Source organism: Aotus nancymaae, unplaced genomic scaffold (assembly GCF_030222135.1).
Source record: "Aotus nancymaae isolate 86718 unplaced genomic scaffold, 86718_ANA_hifiasm-v0.15.2.pri h1tg000002l, whole genome shotgun sequence".
Classification (NCBI taxonomy): Eukaryota; Metazoa; Chordata; class Mammalia; order Primates; family Aotidae; genus Aotus; species Aotus nancymaae.
Window position 1 is genome coordinate 55,839,514 of NW_026988413.1, and position 17,506 is coordinate 55,857,019.

At 42.0% G+C, this 17,506-nt stretch overlaps 1 protein-coding gene and 1 long non-coding RNA gene across 2 annotated transcripts in view; one reads left to right on the forward strand and one right to left on the reverse strand.

The window, feature by feature from the left end:
* Positions 1–1,146: 1,146 nt before the first annotated feature.
* LOC135274243 (uncharacterized) lies at positions 1,147–13,588 on the reverse strand. The gene is made up of 2 exons (XR_010342049.1): positions 13,021–13,588; positions 1,147–6,025 (listed from the first exon to the last, which is right to left on the reverse strand). It is a non-coding gene; the product is annotated as an uncharacterized LOC135274243 (long non-coding RNA).
* A 72-nt stretch (positions 13,589–13,660) lies between these two features.
* Positions 13,661–17,506, forward strand: part of RSBN1L (round spermatid basic protein 1 like) — a 90,561-nt gene continuing 86,715 nt past the window's right edge. Inside the window, exon 1 of the mRNA XM_012466556.3 lies at positions 13,661–14,266. Within this exon, the coding sequence (XP_012321979.2) occupies positions 13,684–14,266 (583 nt within the window). The 5' untranslated portion in view covers positions 13,661–13,683. The remainder of the gene's footprint in view (positions 14,267–17,506) is intronic.

A 17,506-nucleotide genomic window follows, 5' to 3' on the forward strand; every position in this document is an offset into this window, starting at 1 on the left:
AAATTTTTAGTAAAGACAAGGTGATATGATTTGGCTTTGTCCCCACTTAAATCTCATCTGGAATTGTAGCTCCCAGAATTCCCATGTGTGGTGGGATGGAGCCGGTGGGAGAGAATTGAATCATGGGGGCAGTTTCCTCATACTGTTTTCGTGGTAGTGAATAAGTCTCACAAGATCTGATGATTTTATAAGGTGTTTTCGCTTGTCTCTCATTTGTTTTGTCTGCCACCACCTAAGACATCTTTGACCTTCTGCCATGATTGTGCGGCCTCCCCATCCTCACTTTAATGGAACTCTGAGTCCATTAAACCTCTTTTTCTTGGCCGGGCTACAAGTCCAAGATCAAGGTGTCAGCAGGACTGATCCCTTCTGAGGGTTGTGAGGAGAATCTGTCCCAGGACCTTCCCCTAGCTTTTGACAGTTTGCTGGCTACCTTTGGAGTTCCTTGGCTTATAACAGTATTACCCCAATGTCTGCCTTCACCTTCAAAAGGCATAGGCATTCTTCCCGTTTGTGTGTGTGTTCAAATTTCATGTTCTTGGAAGGACATTAGTCATACTAGATTAGGGATTGGGGGTCCACCCTATTGCTTCTTCTTTTTGTTTGAGATAGAGTCTTGCTCTGTCTCCTAGGCTGCAGTGCAGTGGCATGATCTTGGCTCACTGCAACCTCCACCTCCTGGGTTCAAGTGATTCTCCCGCCTCAGCCTACTGAATAGCTGGGATTACTGGTGCCCGCTATCACACCTGGGTAATTTTTTTTTGTATTTTTAGGAGAGATGGGGTTTCACTATGTTAGCCAGACTGGTCTCAAACTCCTGGCCTCAGGTGATCTGCCCGCCTCGGCCTCCCAAATTGCTGGGATTACAGGTGTGAGCCAGGATGCTCGGCCTAATTTTTGTATTTTTAGTAAAGACGGGGATTCACCATGTTGCCCAGGTTGGTGTTGAACTCCCGACCTCAGGTGATCTGCCCACCTTGGCCTCCCAAAGTGCTGGGATTACAGGCATGAACCACCACACCTGGCCTCCTATTGCTTCTAAACTTGTCCTCATTAACTATTGCATCTGCAATGGTTCTTATTTCCAAATAAGGTCACAGTTTGAGATAATGGAAGGTAGGATTTAAGAATTTTTGAGGTACACAATTTAACCTGCAATATACCATATTATGAGTATATTTATTTATTTATAAATTATTTAGATCCAGGACTATAACAACAATTATACATATTGTAACTCCTATACAATTTGAGATTTTAAAGTTAAGACAAAAGTATGCATAGAAGCAGTACGTTTTTTGAACCCTTATAGATTGTCTTGCACACTCCTGGATTACACACATCTCATCAATCTCAAAAATAAAATCAAGCTCTTTGGCTTGACAACCTTCTACAGTCTGCCCTGTTTTTTGGCCAGCCTCATCTCCTGTCATTTCCAACATTTCCAGCATTCCAACCAGTCCGAACTTTTGCAGTTTCCCATGTGTGCTAGGCTGTTTCTTCATTCAACAACTCTATGCTTGCTGTCTCCTACTACTGGAACGCCCTCATTCTCTTTGCTTCCTGGGAACACATGGTAGACTCCAATCATCTTCTGAAACTCGGCTCAAATGCCGTCTCCCCTGGGGAGACTTCACGGACTGTTGTAGGCAGTATGCGGCGTTTTTTCAGTGCCCGGAGCACCTTCGTCGTATCTTCATTATTGCAAATTTCTGTTTACATATATAATGTCAGGTTGAACTGATAGCTGGCCTACAAAAACAATGCAATTTCAGGTGGTTCCACTTAACATTCCCTAGACAACAAGTCCGCTGAGAGCAGGGACTGTGTTTTAGTAATTTTATATTTCCAGTCACTAAAATGGGGTTTGGCATAAAGTAAATGCTTTATACAGGCTTTCTGAAATTAAGGAAAAGCCTACTCTAATACCAGAACAGTCTACTTTCAGATTTTCCTTTTCGAGAATGGGGTACTAACTTGATCTCTTCTATAACAATAACTAGTAACTATTACTTAAATTTTCTTTGGCTTTATTTGGCTTAACATTATTTTAAATGTTTCCTCCCTCTCTTTGTTTGCTTCTGTATATGTGGTAAAATATCTTCAAAAACTATACTCTTCTTTTTTTGTTAGTTTGTTTTTATTTGAGGAGTAGGGTTTCACCATGTTGCCCAGGTTGGGGTCAAGAGATCCTCTTGCTTCAGTCTATGGGGTAGCTGGGAATGTAAGCGTTTGCCACTCTGCCTGGCCTTATTTTTTAAAAATACAGAACAATCAGAAAGGAGGTATCTAAGTACTGTTTTGTAACCAACACCAAAGTATTTTACAGTTTTACTGTCTTACTTTCAAATACTTTAATGCTTTCAGATGAGAATTACAAGTAATCATTAGTAGGAATATAAATAGGAAAGTTAAAGAGATTAGTTGTGTAAAATGAATGTGACGTTTAAAATTCTGACAATTATTTAGTAACAGCAAAGGTAAATCTAATTCCCAAATTTCAAGTTTCCCTAATACTATTTGGTTTTTGAAGAAAAGCTGTGATAACGGCAACAGTGTTTAAGTATTACATGGATAGTTAAAAGGTAAATTGGTATTGTGTGACACGTGGAACTGGCCAGCTAAAGTTAGAAAGCAGTACCTGGTGAAGTCTGTGAGCAATTAGCAGGAAGTGAAAATGGTTATGTGAACATTTTTCACTCTTCCTTATTAAAGCCCTTAAGTTAACAAAACGTATTAACTGACTCTTCAGCATGCCAAGGCAGTCAAGAGCAACACTTTACACAATCTGGCTCTCAACCATTTTAGAGACCCCCTCTCCTTTTATTGTCCTTCGTGTCCCTTATCCTTGAACCACCATGAACTTCTCACAAAGAATACCACATTGAACGTGTCATTACTCTCAATCTTTTCCCAAGCGCTCGTTCCTCAGCCTGGAAAGTCTTTCCCCATCTTCTTTGCCTACTAATCTCATTATATTGTTAATTACATTGTCACACAGTGCTGGGCACATTGTAGATAGTTAATACTGTTTGATTGTTGTCAGTAATAAATGAGATCACAGTCTTGAACAACAGCTTATTTGGAAACAGATCTTGTGATTAAAGTTAACTCCATGAGGACAGAGACCACATCTGCCTTGTCTCTTGCTATATTCTAGCACTTAGCCTAGTGCCTGGCAACAGGTAGGTGTAACTATTTACTGACTAAATACTTAATATATGTGGAAAATAAGAAAACGGAGATTTTTTTTTTGAGATGGAGTCTTGCACTGTCACCCAGGCTGGAGTGCAATGGCATGATCACAGCTCACTGAAACCTCCACCTCCCAGGTTCACGTGATTCTCCTGCCTCAGCCTCCTGAGTAGCTGGGATTACAGGCGCACACCACCACACCCAGCTAATTTTTTTTTTTTTTTTTTTTTGTATTTTTAGTAGAGATGGGATTTCACTATGTTGGCCAAGCTGGTCTTGAACTCCTGACCTCGTGATCCACCCACCTCGGCCTCCCAAAGTGTTACAATTATAGGCATGAGCCACCAAGCCGGGTCAAAAGCAGACTATTTAATAATCACTTGACAATAAACTGAAGAAGTGAATCCATAAATGGATGGTAAAGGAAGATAGCATAAGTGGTAGTATACCAAGGAATAAAGAAACTGTAGAAAATAATGTCATCGACTAGCAAAAGCAAGCAAACAAAACACACACAAAAAACTATTAAAATGTTACTATAAACATAGATTATGGGGGAGAGAGGCAATATATATGTAAACATGATTTATGCTTTCAATTGTCATAAGTGGTCAGAGACATTAGTCTGCTGACAGAAATAAAAATACTACTACTTTTCACATCTTCAAAAAAAAAAATCATTTCCCACTAATATATTTGGGTTTTTCTGTTTGACACCTCGATTTGGAACATCAAAAATGGTATTTAGGCCGGGTGCCATGGCTCACGCCTGTAATTGCAGCACTTTAGGAGGCTGAGGTAGGTGAATCACTGGAGGTCAGGAGTTCAAGACCAGCCTGCCCAACGTGGTGAAACCCCATCTCTACAAAAACTACAAAATTAGCCAGGTATGGTGGCATGTGACTATAGTCCCAGCTACTCAGGAAGCTGAGACACAAGAATTGCTTGAACCCAGGAGGCAGAGGTTGCAGTGAGCTGAGATAGTGCCACTGCACTCCAGCCTGGGTGACAGAGCGAGGCCCTGTCTCAAAAAAGAAAAAAAAAGAAAAAAGAAAAAGATGTTTGATCCCCAAACATTTATTCATTTACAAACAACCTATATTATACTGTATGTTTGCAGTTTATATTGGTGCTGCATTATTTTAGGTGTCTTTCCCTATAATCATTGAATCACTTCACTTGGCATCATCATCAAACATCTTTATTTTTTTGAGCCAAAGTCTTGCTCTTTTGCCCAGGCTAAAGTGCAGTGGTGTGATCTCAGCTCACTGCAATCTCTGCCCCCAGAGTTCAAGTGATTCTCCTGCCTCAGCCTCCCAAGGAGATGGGATTACAGGCACATGCCATCAGGCCTGGCTAATTTTTGTATTTTTAGTAGAGACAGGGTTTCGCCAAGTTGGCCATGGTGGTCTCGAACTCCTGACCTCAAGTAACCTACTCACCTTGGCCTCCCGAAGTGCTAGGATTACAGGCTACTGAGCCCGGCCCTTCAAATAACTTTTAAGAGAAACTGTGTGCCTCTAGGATCTATGCCACATACTGACAGTTCACTGTAAGGAAGCCAAAGTAACTGGGTGTCCAGACTATTCACACATTTGACCTAGATGAAGGTGATGAGTAAGGCATACTGGCAGTATTTGTTAGCTCAGATGGCCAGATTAAGATTTCAGGACAAACCCCACCTAATGTTAAAAGAACTTTACGGCCGGGTGTGGTGGCTCACGCCTGTAATCCAAGCACTTTGGAGGCCAAGGCGGGCGGATCACCAGAGGTTGGGAGTTCGAGACCAGCATGGCCAACTTGGCGAAACCCCGTCTTAAAAAATAATAATAATAATAACTTTACAACTAGAAGGGATACCATCTTTACCTTGCATTTGCACTTGTCCATCTATGTTGTCAAAGTTGGGTTTGGCAAACCTTTACTTCAGGTTTCAGGCTTTGATATTCAAGGTTTCCTCAGATCTGATTTGTACCTCCTCATTCTACAGTTTCACTAGCAGAAAACTCCCAGTGACATTAGAACTTAGTATTTTCCACCCATTGAAATCAAATATAGGGATTACATAGGGAAAAGATTAGGATTAAAATCCTTCAAACAGGCATTCCATGTAAAGAGACTTATTGGGTTAGCTTTAAACATTAACTAAAAAAGTGGTTATTTCCTTGCTGGGTCTTTAGCTGTTTTAATTATTCATCTATTTTCAAACTACTAATACAGAAGTAGTTATCAACTTGAGAGGAATCAACAAGAGCCCAGCACTTGAATCCGGCGCAAAATATGTATTAGGATATCATCATATTGTTACCTCAAGGCACCGTACATAAATCACACAGACAAGCTTTTCAAAGCAGAATCTGCAAAATTCCAATAATGAAATGATAACTTTGTGACAGTCACAGTTTTGTAATTTGTTGGCTGTACTGGCATGTGCAGTATTTCTACAAAACTGCACTCTTCAGGGTTCGGTTATCAAGAACCCACTCCTGTAAAAACTAATCTCCTCCTGGATAATGGCATTAATCCTTTCATGAAAGCAGAGCCCTCATAACCTAATAACCTTTTAAAAGTCCCACCTCTCAACACAGTTGCATTAGGGATTAAGTCACTAATCCATGAACTCTGGGGGACACACAACTTTCAGGGACACATTCAAACCTATTCTTTTCTATGAGACAAAAGCACTGGCATCTACTAGCACCCTAACAAACATGGCATCTTTTTTGAATGTCTGTTTCCTGAATATAAAACTTTAATTAACTTAAACATCTACAGAGGCTTGAACGATGTCTGGATTTAATATTTTGATGTTTTAGACTTCTGCTTCCTCCTGCAAAATAGGGCATATTAGAAAAAAAACTGGTGTAGAGTCAGAATAAACATGGAATTCCAGCTCAGTTTTGAAAAATGCCTTGGAAAACTTTGTAGAGTTGGGATGATGCAAAACACACACAAACATAAGGCATATACAAGGCACTCAGGAAACACTATCCTCTTATCCACAAGTGGTCTAACAGTGTGGCTGAAACTATGAAGCCAAGAATGGTTATTCTGGAGGTTATTCACTGTTCAAACAGAAACTAAAGGATAGTAAAGAAAATTAACAAATTGGGTACAGGGCTGTATTTGTAATTCAGACATTCTATGAGTCTATCATTTTTCTTTACACTTCTTTGCCACATGTAGGCTTTGAGGTATGGATAAATATACTTTACTCTGTACCTACCAGTTCTTACCTAAAACAGCTTCCTCTTCCTGGAGAATTGACTAGACCACAAACCTTTTTTTTAAACAACCACAAAACTTAAGCTTTTCTTTTCAGAGATTTATATCATTGAATAAGGTTCCTGTTACACATTTTATAGACCTCCTATCCCTTTCTTAAAATAAGAATCAAAATGAGCTGATGTTCTTCCATATGAAAATTCTGGCAGCATAATTAACCCCAGGAGAGACATTTATGGATAGCTTCTATTTACTCTATAAGGCCCCTTTTACTCTTTCTACCTTCTGCTTCCTGCTGTGTGGTTGCTAATGACTCTTGAGTGAAGCCTTTAAGCAGTGGCTGATCCCTCACCTACAATTTTCAACTTTATTTTTCCCCAGTTTGCTCTTCTTAAGTACATATTCAAACTGGAAAGAAGACTGTGGTTGAGCAAGTGGTTAGGCCATATTTGTTGTAAGACAATTTTCTGGTTAAGAGGTGAGAATTTGGCTGGGCATGGTGGCTGATGCCTGTAATCCCAGCACTCTGGGAGGCCAAAGCAGGTAGATCGATCACTTGAGGCCAGGAGTTCAAGACCAGCCTAGCCAACATGGTGAAACCCTGTCTCTACTAAAAATACAAAAATTAGCCCAGCGTGGTGGTGCGCACCTGTAATTCCAGCTACTTGGGATGGGAGGCTGAGGTGGGAGAATCACTTGAACCCAGGAGGCAGGGGCTGCAGAAAGCTGAAATTGCACCACTGCATTCCAGCCTGGGCAACAGAATGAGACTTAGTCTCAAAAAAGTAAAGAGTTGAGAATTCAATTTACCTGAATTACTTGAAATGTTGAATAAACAAAATATGAGCTGAAAGCTTACGATTTTCATAGTTACTGCCCCTCCTCGCCTTCTCCAAGTTTTAGGAAAGAAAGAAAGGGGTTTCCTCTCCTCTTCATCCAGAAGCTTCCCCTGAAAGCCTCACCCAAAGATTTTCCCTGACATCTTATTGCCATTCCTAAGAGAAAAAAGGATAAGCAACTTTTTTTCCCCTTAGCTACTTTGCAATCTCAGTGAATTAAGGGATCAGGTAATAAGGGAGAAGGGGTAAACAGATACTTGGCAGGAAATGAGCAGTCTCTGCCATAGATATGTTGAGTTTGAAGTGCTGACATATGCATGGAAGATGTGGAGCAGTTAGGTCACAAACACAGAGAAGCAGTCAGGTTTAGAGATATAAACTGGAGAGTCATTAACACAAAAACAATTTATTGAATACATAGATTAGCCGGGTGTGGTGGCAGGCGCCTGTAATCCCAGGGAGGCTGAGGCAGGAGAATCCCTTGAACCTGGGAGGCAGAGGTTGCAGTGAGCTGAGATTGCGCCACTGCACTCCAGCTTGGGGGACAGAGCAAGACTGTCTCAAAAAACAGAAAAAAAAAACAACAAAACTAAACTAAAACCAGAATTCATAGGAGCCAGCAAACTATGACCTACAGGCTAAATCCATCCTGTCTCCTATTTCCATAAAGTTCTATTGGAACACAGCCATGCCCATTCGTTTATATCTTGTCTATGGCTGCATTTGTGCCATTAGCAGCAGTTGCCACAGAGACCACAAAGCCTAAAATATTTACTATCTGGGTGTTTATAGAAAAAGTTTGCTGGCTCCTGTACAAGAGTATGAACTACACTAGAACTGACAGCATGAAAGTTGAAAAGGGCAGGTTTTCTTAAAGCAGAGTACAAGCCTTTACAACTGGCCAGTGATTGATTCAAATGAGAAAGACACATAAAGATGAGCAGGTCAATGTGGTGAAGGTAGAGCTTTGAGATGTTTATGCCATAAGGGCAGAAGAAATGTCTTTAAGGTTAGTACATGGCTGCATAAAGTAAAAGGGCCAAATAGAGAAGATAACTGCTTTCTTCATACAAGAGGGTCAGGAATCTGGACAGGGATGCAGGATAGTACATATGCAGAGTGAAAATACAGTTCAGCTCAGAAAGGTAGGAGGAAGTAATGTGCAGAGAAACCAGATTCTAAGTAGTACAGAGGACAGGTCTAAGCACTGCTAACACACATTTGTTATGGCTGGAATTGAATATATTTGGTTAGCAACTATCCAGCAATGGACAAAGGCAGGGTTGTGAATTAAAAGAAATGAAACTCTCAAAACTACCTTAACAAAACGAAGCTACTCTTTTCTAGACCAGAAGTCAGACTGCTAATCTGTAGGTTATATCTGACTGAGAGATGTTTTGTTTGGCTTGTGTGGTGTTTAGGAAATTCCCATTAAAAAATCTATATATTTAGCAAGTAGGACCACTGTTTCCATAAGGGAATGATCAGCAATAGCTGAGAAGCACAAGTGTACATTGTAGAAAACGCATTATATTCCTAGTTTCCTATAGTCCCGTCCACTTCCTATGATCTCACACTCAACCTAACTCTGACTTATTTTTTACCTATTGCTATGGTTTCAATGTATCCCCTCCAAAACTCAGGTGTTGAAAATTAATGGCCAATGTAATAGTATTAAGATGTGGGGTTTTAAAGAGGTGTTTAGGCCAGAAGGGTTGCTCTCTTGTGAATGAGGTTTATGTGCTTAGAAGAGGCTTCATGGGCAGGTGGATCGCTTGAGCCCAGGAGTTTGCAACCAGCCTGGGTAACATAGTGAGACCCCATCTCTAAGAAAAATAAACAAATATCAGCTGGGAGTTGTGGTGAGTGCCTGTAGTCCTAGCTATTCAGGAGGCTGAGGTGGCAGATTACTTTAGCCCAGGAGGTCAGGGCTACAGTTGCGCCACTGCGCTCCAGCCTGGGGGACAGACCAAGATTCTGTCTCAAAATAAGTAAGATAAAAGAGGCCTCATGAAGCCTTCAGCCTGCTTACCTTCTGCCTTCTACCATGTGAAGCCAAAGTGTTCCTCTCCTCAGGAGGATGTGGCCCATACCAAACAAATGAACCTGCCAGTGCTGCGATCTTGGACTCCCAGCCCCAAGAATTGTGAGAAAATAAATTGCTATTCTTTATAAAAGATCCAGTTTTGGCCAAGCATGCTGGCTCATGCCTGTAACCCTAGCAATTTGTGAGGCTGTGGTGGTGGAGTTTGAGACCAGCCTGGGCAATGACATGGTGAAACCCTGTCTCTACAAAAATACAAAAATTAGCTGGGTGTGGTGGTGCATGCCCTAGTCCCAGTTACTCAGGAGGCTGAGGTCGGGGGAATGTTTGAACCTAGGAGGTCAAGGCTGCAGTGAGCTGTGAACCTGCCACTGCACTCTAGCCTGGGTGACAGAGCTGAGACCCGACCTCAGAAACAATAAAAAAAAAAAAAAAATGGTGGAGAAGCAGGGTATAGGGTAGGTAGGGTAGTATGCTTTTGGTAGAGCTGTTATAGAGAATGAAATGGAAAGGGAGGCCAGAGATAACCAGTGAGTCAACAACACCAACAACCAAAAAGCAAAAAGGAATGGAGATGCGAAAAGGCACTTCATGTTCAACAGGTCCAAAGTCCAAGAGTACCTGAAACTTGTCACTCTTCCAGTGTTTCTTGGCTCAGGGAATGGTACCACTGTCCAAGTTTTGGTGGTTAGAAATATAGAAGGCATTCATGGTATCTGCCTTCCCGATGTTCGTTATCCAAATCTTCAAATAGGCAACAGCCACAGGAAAAAGCATGGCAATTAGAGGGAACCACAAATCCAATGCTCCTATGTTGAAAGAAAACATGGTGCATTCCAGAGAGTAAAGACCTTTTAGTTCAAAATAGAACAAGGGGCTACATCATGAACGGTCTTACAGGACACATTAAAGATTTTGTTCTTTGTCCTGAGAGCAACGAAAGCCATTGACTTAAGGTCTGAAGCAAGGTAAGAGATGATCAGATCTAGGTTTTTTGTTTTGAGACAGTCTCACTCTGTCGCCCAGGCTGGAGTGTAGTGTCGTGATCTTGGCTTGCAGCAACCTCCATTTCCCAGATTCAAGGGATTCTCCCAATTCAGCCTCCTGGGCCTACAAGTGCATGCCACCACACCTAGCTAATTTTTGTATTTTCAGTAGAGATGAGCTTTCACCACATTGGCCAGGCTGATCTCAAACTCCCAACCTCAGGTGATCTGCCCACCTTGGCCTCCCAAAATGCTGGGATTACAGGCATGAGCCACTGTGCCCCACCAAGGTTTTGACAAGAGCTTTCTAGCTGTAGAATGGAAAACCTATAGAGATTATAAAGAGATTATGCCAAAAGAAATTGGTGATAGTGGTAGAAAATCTCTCAGTTAAACATTGACAGAAATAATCTAGTTGAAAGGAAATGGCTGATTATACAGAAGAGAAAATAGATAGTTGAGCATGTTTTATAACAGACAAGTACTGTCTTTAGACTTGGGTAAGGGATCTCTGTTTCCTTGGCCCTCCTCTTGCTGTAAAGGACAAGGAGTCCATGAGGTCAGGGGCCATGCCTGCTTGGAGCTTGCGCTCCTCTTTTAGACTGACTAGATCTGAGGGCAGAGCTGCTGATTGTACATCACCATTTGCAGGGGGAGGGGGATGTGGATGTACGCCTGGACGTGTTAGATGCATGTATGGCCCCTTTTGGTGTGGCAGGTGAAGAAGTTGGGGATGGGAGAATGGGAGGAGAATGGGGTCAGTCCGGGGACTCTGAGAACTCTAAATTCAAACGTGGACTTCCAGATCACATGAAAGCAGATCTGTCAAGGTAGTAGAATACAATAATGTCATGTAATGCCGGGAGTAACAAATGCATGCAGGCAAGGGTATAGCTTAACTGGGCCCTTAAGAAGTCAGATATGCATGCTAGAGATCAGAGAATGAGTGGTGCAAGTTTCCAGGCACTACATAAATGTATGTTAGAGACACTTTTCTAGAACACGAGGGTTAAAAATTAAAAAATGAATTTAATTGTAATAGTTTCAGTGTGATTTTGAAAAGCTTCTTGATGTGGCATAAGTTGAGTGTGGAAGGGACCTTAGTAATCATGTAATCAAATTTACTCACTTAACAGGTAAGAAAACAGAGGTCCTGACAAGTGAAGCAGTCTAAGGTTACAAAACTAGTGTGTTAGCAGATGATTTCCAGCCTAATCAGTCTACTCTCTCACCAATGCTACTTTTCTTGAAGACATCTGCTGCCAGTCAATTCCAATTAGAGAGTTTTCACTGTTACATATTAAATACTTTTATTACTTAAAAAATTTTGAGGCACCTAAAAATAAGTCCATTCTTGAAGACATCTGCTGCCAGTCAGTTCCAATTAGAAAGTTTTCACTGTTACATATTAAAACACTTTTATTACTTAGAAAATTTTGAGGCATCTAAAAATAAGTCCATAAACCAGTATTAAATGTTGACTGCAAAACATTCCTTTTTTTTTGAGATGGAGTCTCACTCTGTCGCCCAAGCTGGAGTAAAGTGGTGCGATCTTGGCTCACTGCAACCTCCTGCGGTCAAGCGATTCTCTTGCCTCAGCCTCCCGAGTAGCTGGGACTACAGGCATGCACCACCACACCTGGCTAATTTTTTTGTATTTTTAGTAGAGACAGGGTTTCACCATGTTGGTCAGGCTGGTTTCAAAATCCGGACCTCAGGTGAGCCATTCACCACAGCCTCCCAAAGTGCTGGGATTACAGGTGTGAGCCTGTAAAACGTGTCCGGCAAAAAAGAAAAAAATCTTTAAAAAATAAATAAATAAAAGGGAAACAAAAATTTCCACCTTCCTGAGGTCACAAAAATGGATATTCCTGAAAGGTTACTTTTAAATGTTTCCAGAAAGTAACAGGCAATTTAGGACTGGGCAAGGCCTGATAACAGTGCATTATAGTGTAATAAGTGCAAGGAGTACAAATTCATTTCTGAGTCTTAGGACTTACATCCTCTCACTGGTCATCTCCGGACTTGACTACTTTTATTTTTCCATCTATTTCTTTGACTTTCTGATTTCATGTGAGATCTATGAGTTAAATTAGAATTATGTTCTTTGCTGTGGTTACAACTGTAATCCATTTCCTTACATTCCTTGTCTTCTAAGCTAAAACCTATCTCCCCAAATTGCTTATCTTCGAAGCAAAAATCAAAGCACATGGTTACAAAACATCAAAAACGCAGTGTGCTTACTAAATGCCAAAATACAGAAACCTAACAAAAATTCTTGCTTTTCAAACATCTATAAATAATTGCCAACGAATTTTTCTTGGCAAGTCTAAGTTATAATAATTATAATAAAATTTAAATCTTAAGGCAGGGCATGGTGGCTCACGCCTGTAATCCCAGCACTTTGGGAAGCCGAGGCGGGCGGATTACCTGAGGTCAGGAGTTCGGGTCCAGCCTGGCCAACATGATGAAACCTCAACTCTACAAAAAATACAAAAATTAGCCGGGCATGGTGTCGGGCGCCTGTAGTCCCTTGTTACTCAGGAGGCTGAGACAGGAGAAACACTTGAGTCAGGAGGCGGAGGTTGCAGTGAGCCGAGATTGCGCCACTGCACTCCAGCCTGGATGACAGAGCGAAACTCTGTCTCAATAAATACATAAATAAAAATTAAAATCTTAAGGATCTAGTCACAACAGTTCAAAAAGTATCCGAACCCAGTGAGACTCTTACCTTCAAGCTCGGAAGTAATCCCAAAGTTCTAGACTTGCCGGAAATTATCTCCCACAAGGGATTAGAGGACATGATCTAGCAATAGTAACATACCTTGTCACTACACCAAATGATTTTGAGTACCTCCCATCAATCGACTACCGACTAACAAAACGAAGGACTTGATTCCCGTCATATTTTTCTCTTCTGAACTGAGCATCCCTGAAATCCAGCTTTCCGAACGCGTAGATGCAGGGTGAGAGGCACCCCAGGAAAAATGGAAGGGAAAGTGCTACAGGTTAAAACAGTCTTCGTGGCAGCAGAGACGATCGCTACCGCTTCCAAGGCAGATTTGGGGGTCCGGGGCGGGAGTTCTTCCTTGATATCCGCGGGGCACCCGAGTTCACACTGGCGACAGTGGAAAGTCCTCCCCGCGCAGTGCTCCACCACTAGCCGCACCCCGCCGAGCTCTGACCTCCAAAGAGGGTCCGTTTGGCAATCCCGCCCCTCCGTCTGATGTTTGTGCCTTTGATTGGCTCTTACGTGGATCCCTCAGCGTGGTTCGCCCAATGAAGGTCTCGGCCGGTGGCCCGACCGCTCCGCCCCTTCCCTACCCCTCGCGGAGGGCCCGCCCCCTGCCCCGCGCCGGCGAGCGGAGGAGAGTAAATACAACAGGAGCGCAAAATGGCGGAACCGCCGAACCCCGTTCAGGGTGTCGCTGCCACCGCCCCCACCGCCACCGTCTCGGAGAAAGAACCGTTCGGCAAGCTGCAGCCCTCCTCCCGGGACCCTCCGGGTCCTCTGTCCACCAAGAAGGTCCGGACCGAGGAGAAGAAGGCACCGCGGAGAGTCAACGGAGAAGGGGGCAGCGGCGGGAACAGCAGGCAGCTGCAGCCACCGGCTGCACCTTCGCCTCAGAGCTATGGCAGCCCAGCGTCTTGGAGCTTTGCCGCTCTCTCTGCTGCTCCCTCCCCATCCTCTTCTCGGAGCAGTTTCTCTTTCTCCGCTGGCACGGCGGTTCCCTCAGCCTCCGCTTCCTTGTCTCAGCCGGTGCCGCGCAAACTGCTGGTCCCTCCTACGCTGCTGCACGCTCAGCCTCACCATCTCCTCCTGCCCGCCGCCGCCGCCGCCGCCTCGGCCAACGCCAAGTCGCGCAGACCTAAGGAGAAGCGGGAGAAGGAGAAGAGGAGGCACGGGGTCGGCGGGGCCGGAGAGGCCGGCGGGACCGCCCGGGAGGAGAACGGGGAGGTGAAGCCGCTGCCGCGAGGTGGGTGCCGGACGGGGAGGGGGAGGGGAGAGCGCCGCGGGTCCCCGCCGCCCCCTGGCGCCCGCGGGGCCCGGGAAGGGGGAGTGCGGCGGCCGCGTGCGCCAGCCTGGACCGGGTGGGAGGCGTTCGGTTTTCGGGAGAGGATTTTGCGGTTCCCAAGGGGACAGGAAATGGAGCCTGTAATTTCGGTTGCAGGAAGGGGGATGGCCGATACTTTTATTATCTGTGTCGTTTCTTCCTCCCAGTTAGTGCGCTGCAGGATTTGTAAAAATCGATCTTGAGGAGTCCCCTCTGTGTGTTTGGCTAGGGAGGGAGGATGGAGGGAACGGGATGGGGGAAGGGTTTGGTCTTGTAAAAGATGCTTGATTGATTGATAGACCATTTAGACGTGGTCGCTGGAATTCGTATTTGTGACACAGCCTTCAACTCCAGATAATCCTGTCAAAAAAGGGGTGTGGAGGGCATTGGCGTCAGCTGGAAGTTACCAGAGGCCTGAGCATTTCATCCCTATTAGGGAAACGAGGTAGTGTGCAGGACCCGAAGTGCGCTGTTTCGTAAGGTACCCTCCCTGCACCCTACTCTCCGCTGCGTATTCTTAAGTGTTTTGGGTGGTCCTGTTTGAAATACCACCTTTCAGAAAGATTTTTCAGCCATATTCTTCTTTTCCTGCAGCAAATCATAAAACCAGGAGCTTTGACGATTTTTGCCTACATCAAGCGGCTGCAGAATGTTTGAACATTAGAAAAAGGCAAATTCTTAAGACTTCTTGACAAATAGGGTCAGCTAGTCGTATAATTTTTCAGATAGTGTTTCTTTAAAACAGGTGTTTCTACCACTTCAGCTACGGATACAAATGATCTGACAATAGTACAACATGCAGACGGGTTGAAAATCAAATCTTTACGTGATCGCAAGCTTAAAGCGCATAACCTTTATTATAAAAGTGCACTGCTACACAGTGTTGTCAAATAAACTTTTTTTTAGAAAAAAATGAAATGTCAAGCAGTGTTAGGATTGCTGATCTAACAGTAGCTTAGATCATGAAAAATTTTCTGTTAGAATTAGAATGGTTTGTTTTCACAACTTAAAATATGCCGCATATGCATGTAGCAATAGTGCCACTTCTTCCTTGATGTTTTTTGCCTGTAGCAAAGCTTTGACATCTAAGCATAGCCATCAGGGACTCTGGTGCAATGTAAAGATCTCTCTGCTTTTGCGAGTGTTGCTTGTACGAAAGTGACTTTGAGGATGGGATTTTTGGTACTTTTATTCAGGAAATTTAGGTGGTTAGTATTTTAAAACTATTTTGTCTTAACGATTATATGTAATATTTAGGGTATAAGTGCCTGGAAGTCCATCCATATGCAGCTTGGCATCATCAGTACTATTCGTGGTGTGTAAACTGTACATTTGCTTTAAGTTCTCTGAAAGAGGAAGTGAATATGAATATTACATAGTTGGAGGAATGGAATAGCTGAGAAGAAATAAGTAAGCATTCTTTTGCACATTTTGACTTAAAATGTGGAATACACAAATGGTCCTTAAAGAGAAATTTTTATAGTTTTTTCAATTACATTTAGAATCCTTCTTTTGAGGGTTAACACTAATATTATTAATCCAGAATATAAACAGTGATAGCTTTTACATTAAGATTTGGGAATGATCTTTTCCCATGACCTGTGTGGGTTTTTTGGAGTAGTGACAAGATATCAGCACTACTGTAAGATTTTCATTTTTTCAGACAGGAATGCTATCTCATTGAGGAAAAACTATCAGAGAAACAGATTGCTCTTCAGTGTCTTGGTGGTAAATTTAATGGTGAAAATTTTTCCCTTGTAACTTGGGGAATACTTATATCTTTCTAAAGTTTAGATTTAACTGAATTTGAGGTTCTGTTTTAACCAATTAAGATTCTTAAAGAGTGGTATTAACAAGTGGTATAGCAAGAATACATAAATGCCTTTATTATAGATATAACTGCAAATATAAAAGTGCAAATTTGTAATACAATGCTAATTTCTCTGTGCTTTTTGTAAAAATCTTAGTGAATGGGTGACCAAGTGTCTGTTTAGGTATATACGTCTTTTTAGTGTTGCTATAAGTTGGCTGTGCATAGTTTAGTAACCTCTCAATTATCGACAGCTGGCTGCTTGAACAGCCTAAGTCAGAACCAGAAGTTAGCTATAAAGACACCTAAACAAGGAAAAAAAATTCTCCCTCAACGAAACAAAACTGAACCACACACACCTGAATGACCTAGCCTGTACCCCAACTTGATTAAACAATTAAACTCCTGTATTTATTTATAATAGGACTTTTTAAAAAGTCCTAAGTCAGAACTGCTTTATTTTTACATTGGTGACCATTCTAACAATGTATTTGGATTAAATGAAAGCATGTATATGAAAGGGCCTAGCAGGGCCTTTAGTAAATGTTATTTGAGTCTGAAACAAAGTTAATAGTATTTTTAATCCTATAACTAATTAAAAGATGGGTGAATCCTGATAGAGGAAGGATCATTGACAGATTTGAAAGTTAAGTATGATAAACAAGAGAATTATGAAAGTTTACTAGTATAGACCCATTTTGTACCAGGGCTTGATGCCTTATACACCCACAGTCTCTAAGGCCATCTAGTCGTAATGCCGTAGCTGACTTGCATGATAGCTTGACTCACCAAGTAAAAGTTAAATTTCTATATAAAAAAGGAAAACTGCAAAGCATTCTAGATTTTTAAAACCAGAAAATAACCTGATTTTAGTGCTTATAGAGGTAATTTACTGAAGATTTAGCAATAAATTTTCCTGTAAGACTGAATAAATTATGGAATTGGTAAGTGTAGAAAGTAAAAGTAGACATATACTGAGGGTACCCAAAATTGAGAGTTATTTTATGACAAACAACACAACAAATGTTTCGTTAGATATCAATGTGCCTTCACCGATTCCAGTAGCCAATAAAATCTGTATAGACTTTTTAACTTTTGTTAGTATTGTTGCTTTGTATTTGTTAACTTACTTTTCTTCCTTAAAATGACCCTGTGAAGTATTTCAAGACAAAAACAGAACATTTTACTGAATTTTTGCCTTGAAAGTGTAGTTGCAGAATTTAACTGTAATGAAAATAGTAGCTTTTCTTAGAATCAAATAATTTGAGGTATATATATATATATGAGTGATTTCAAAGGGATGGGTGTCTGAAGATTTTTCTAAATATACTCTCCTCCAGTATTGTTACTGT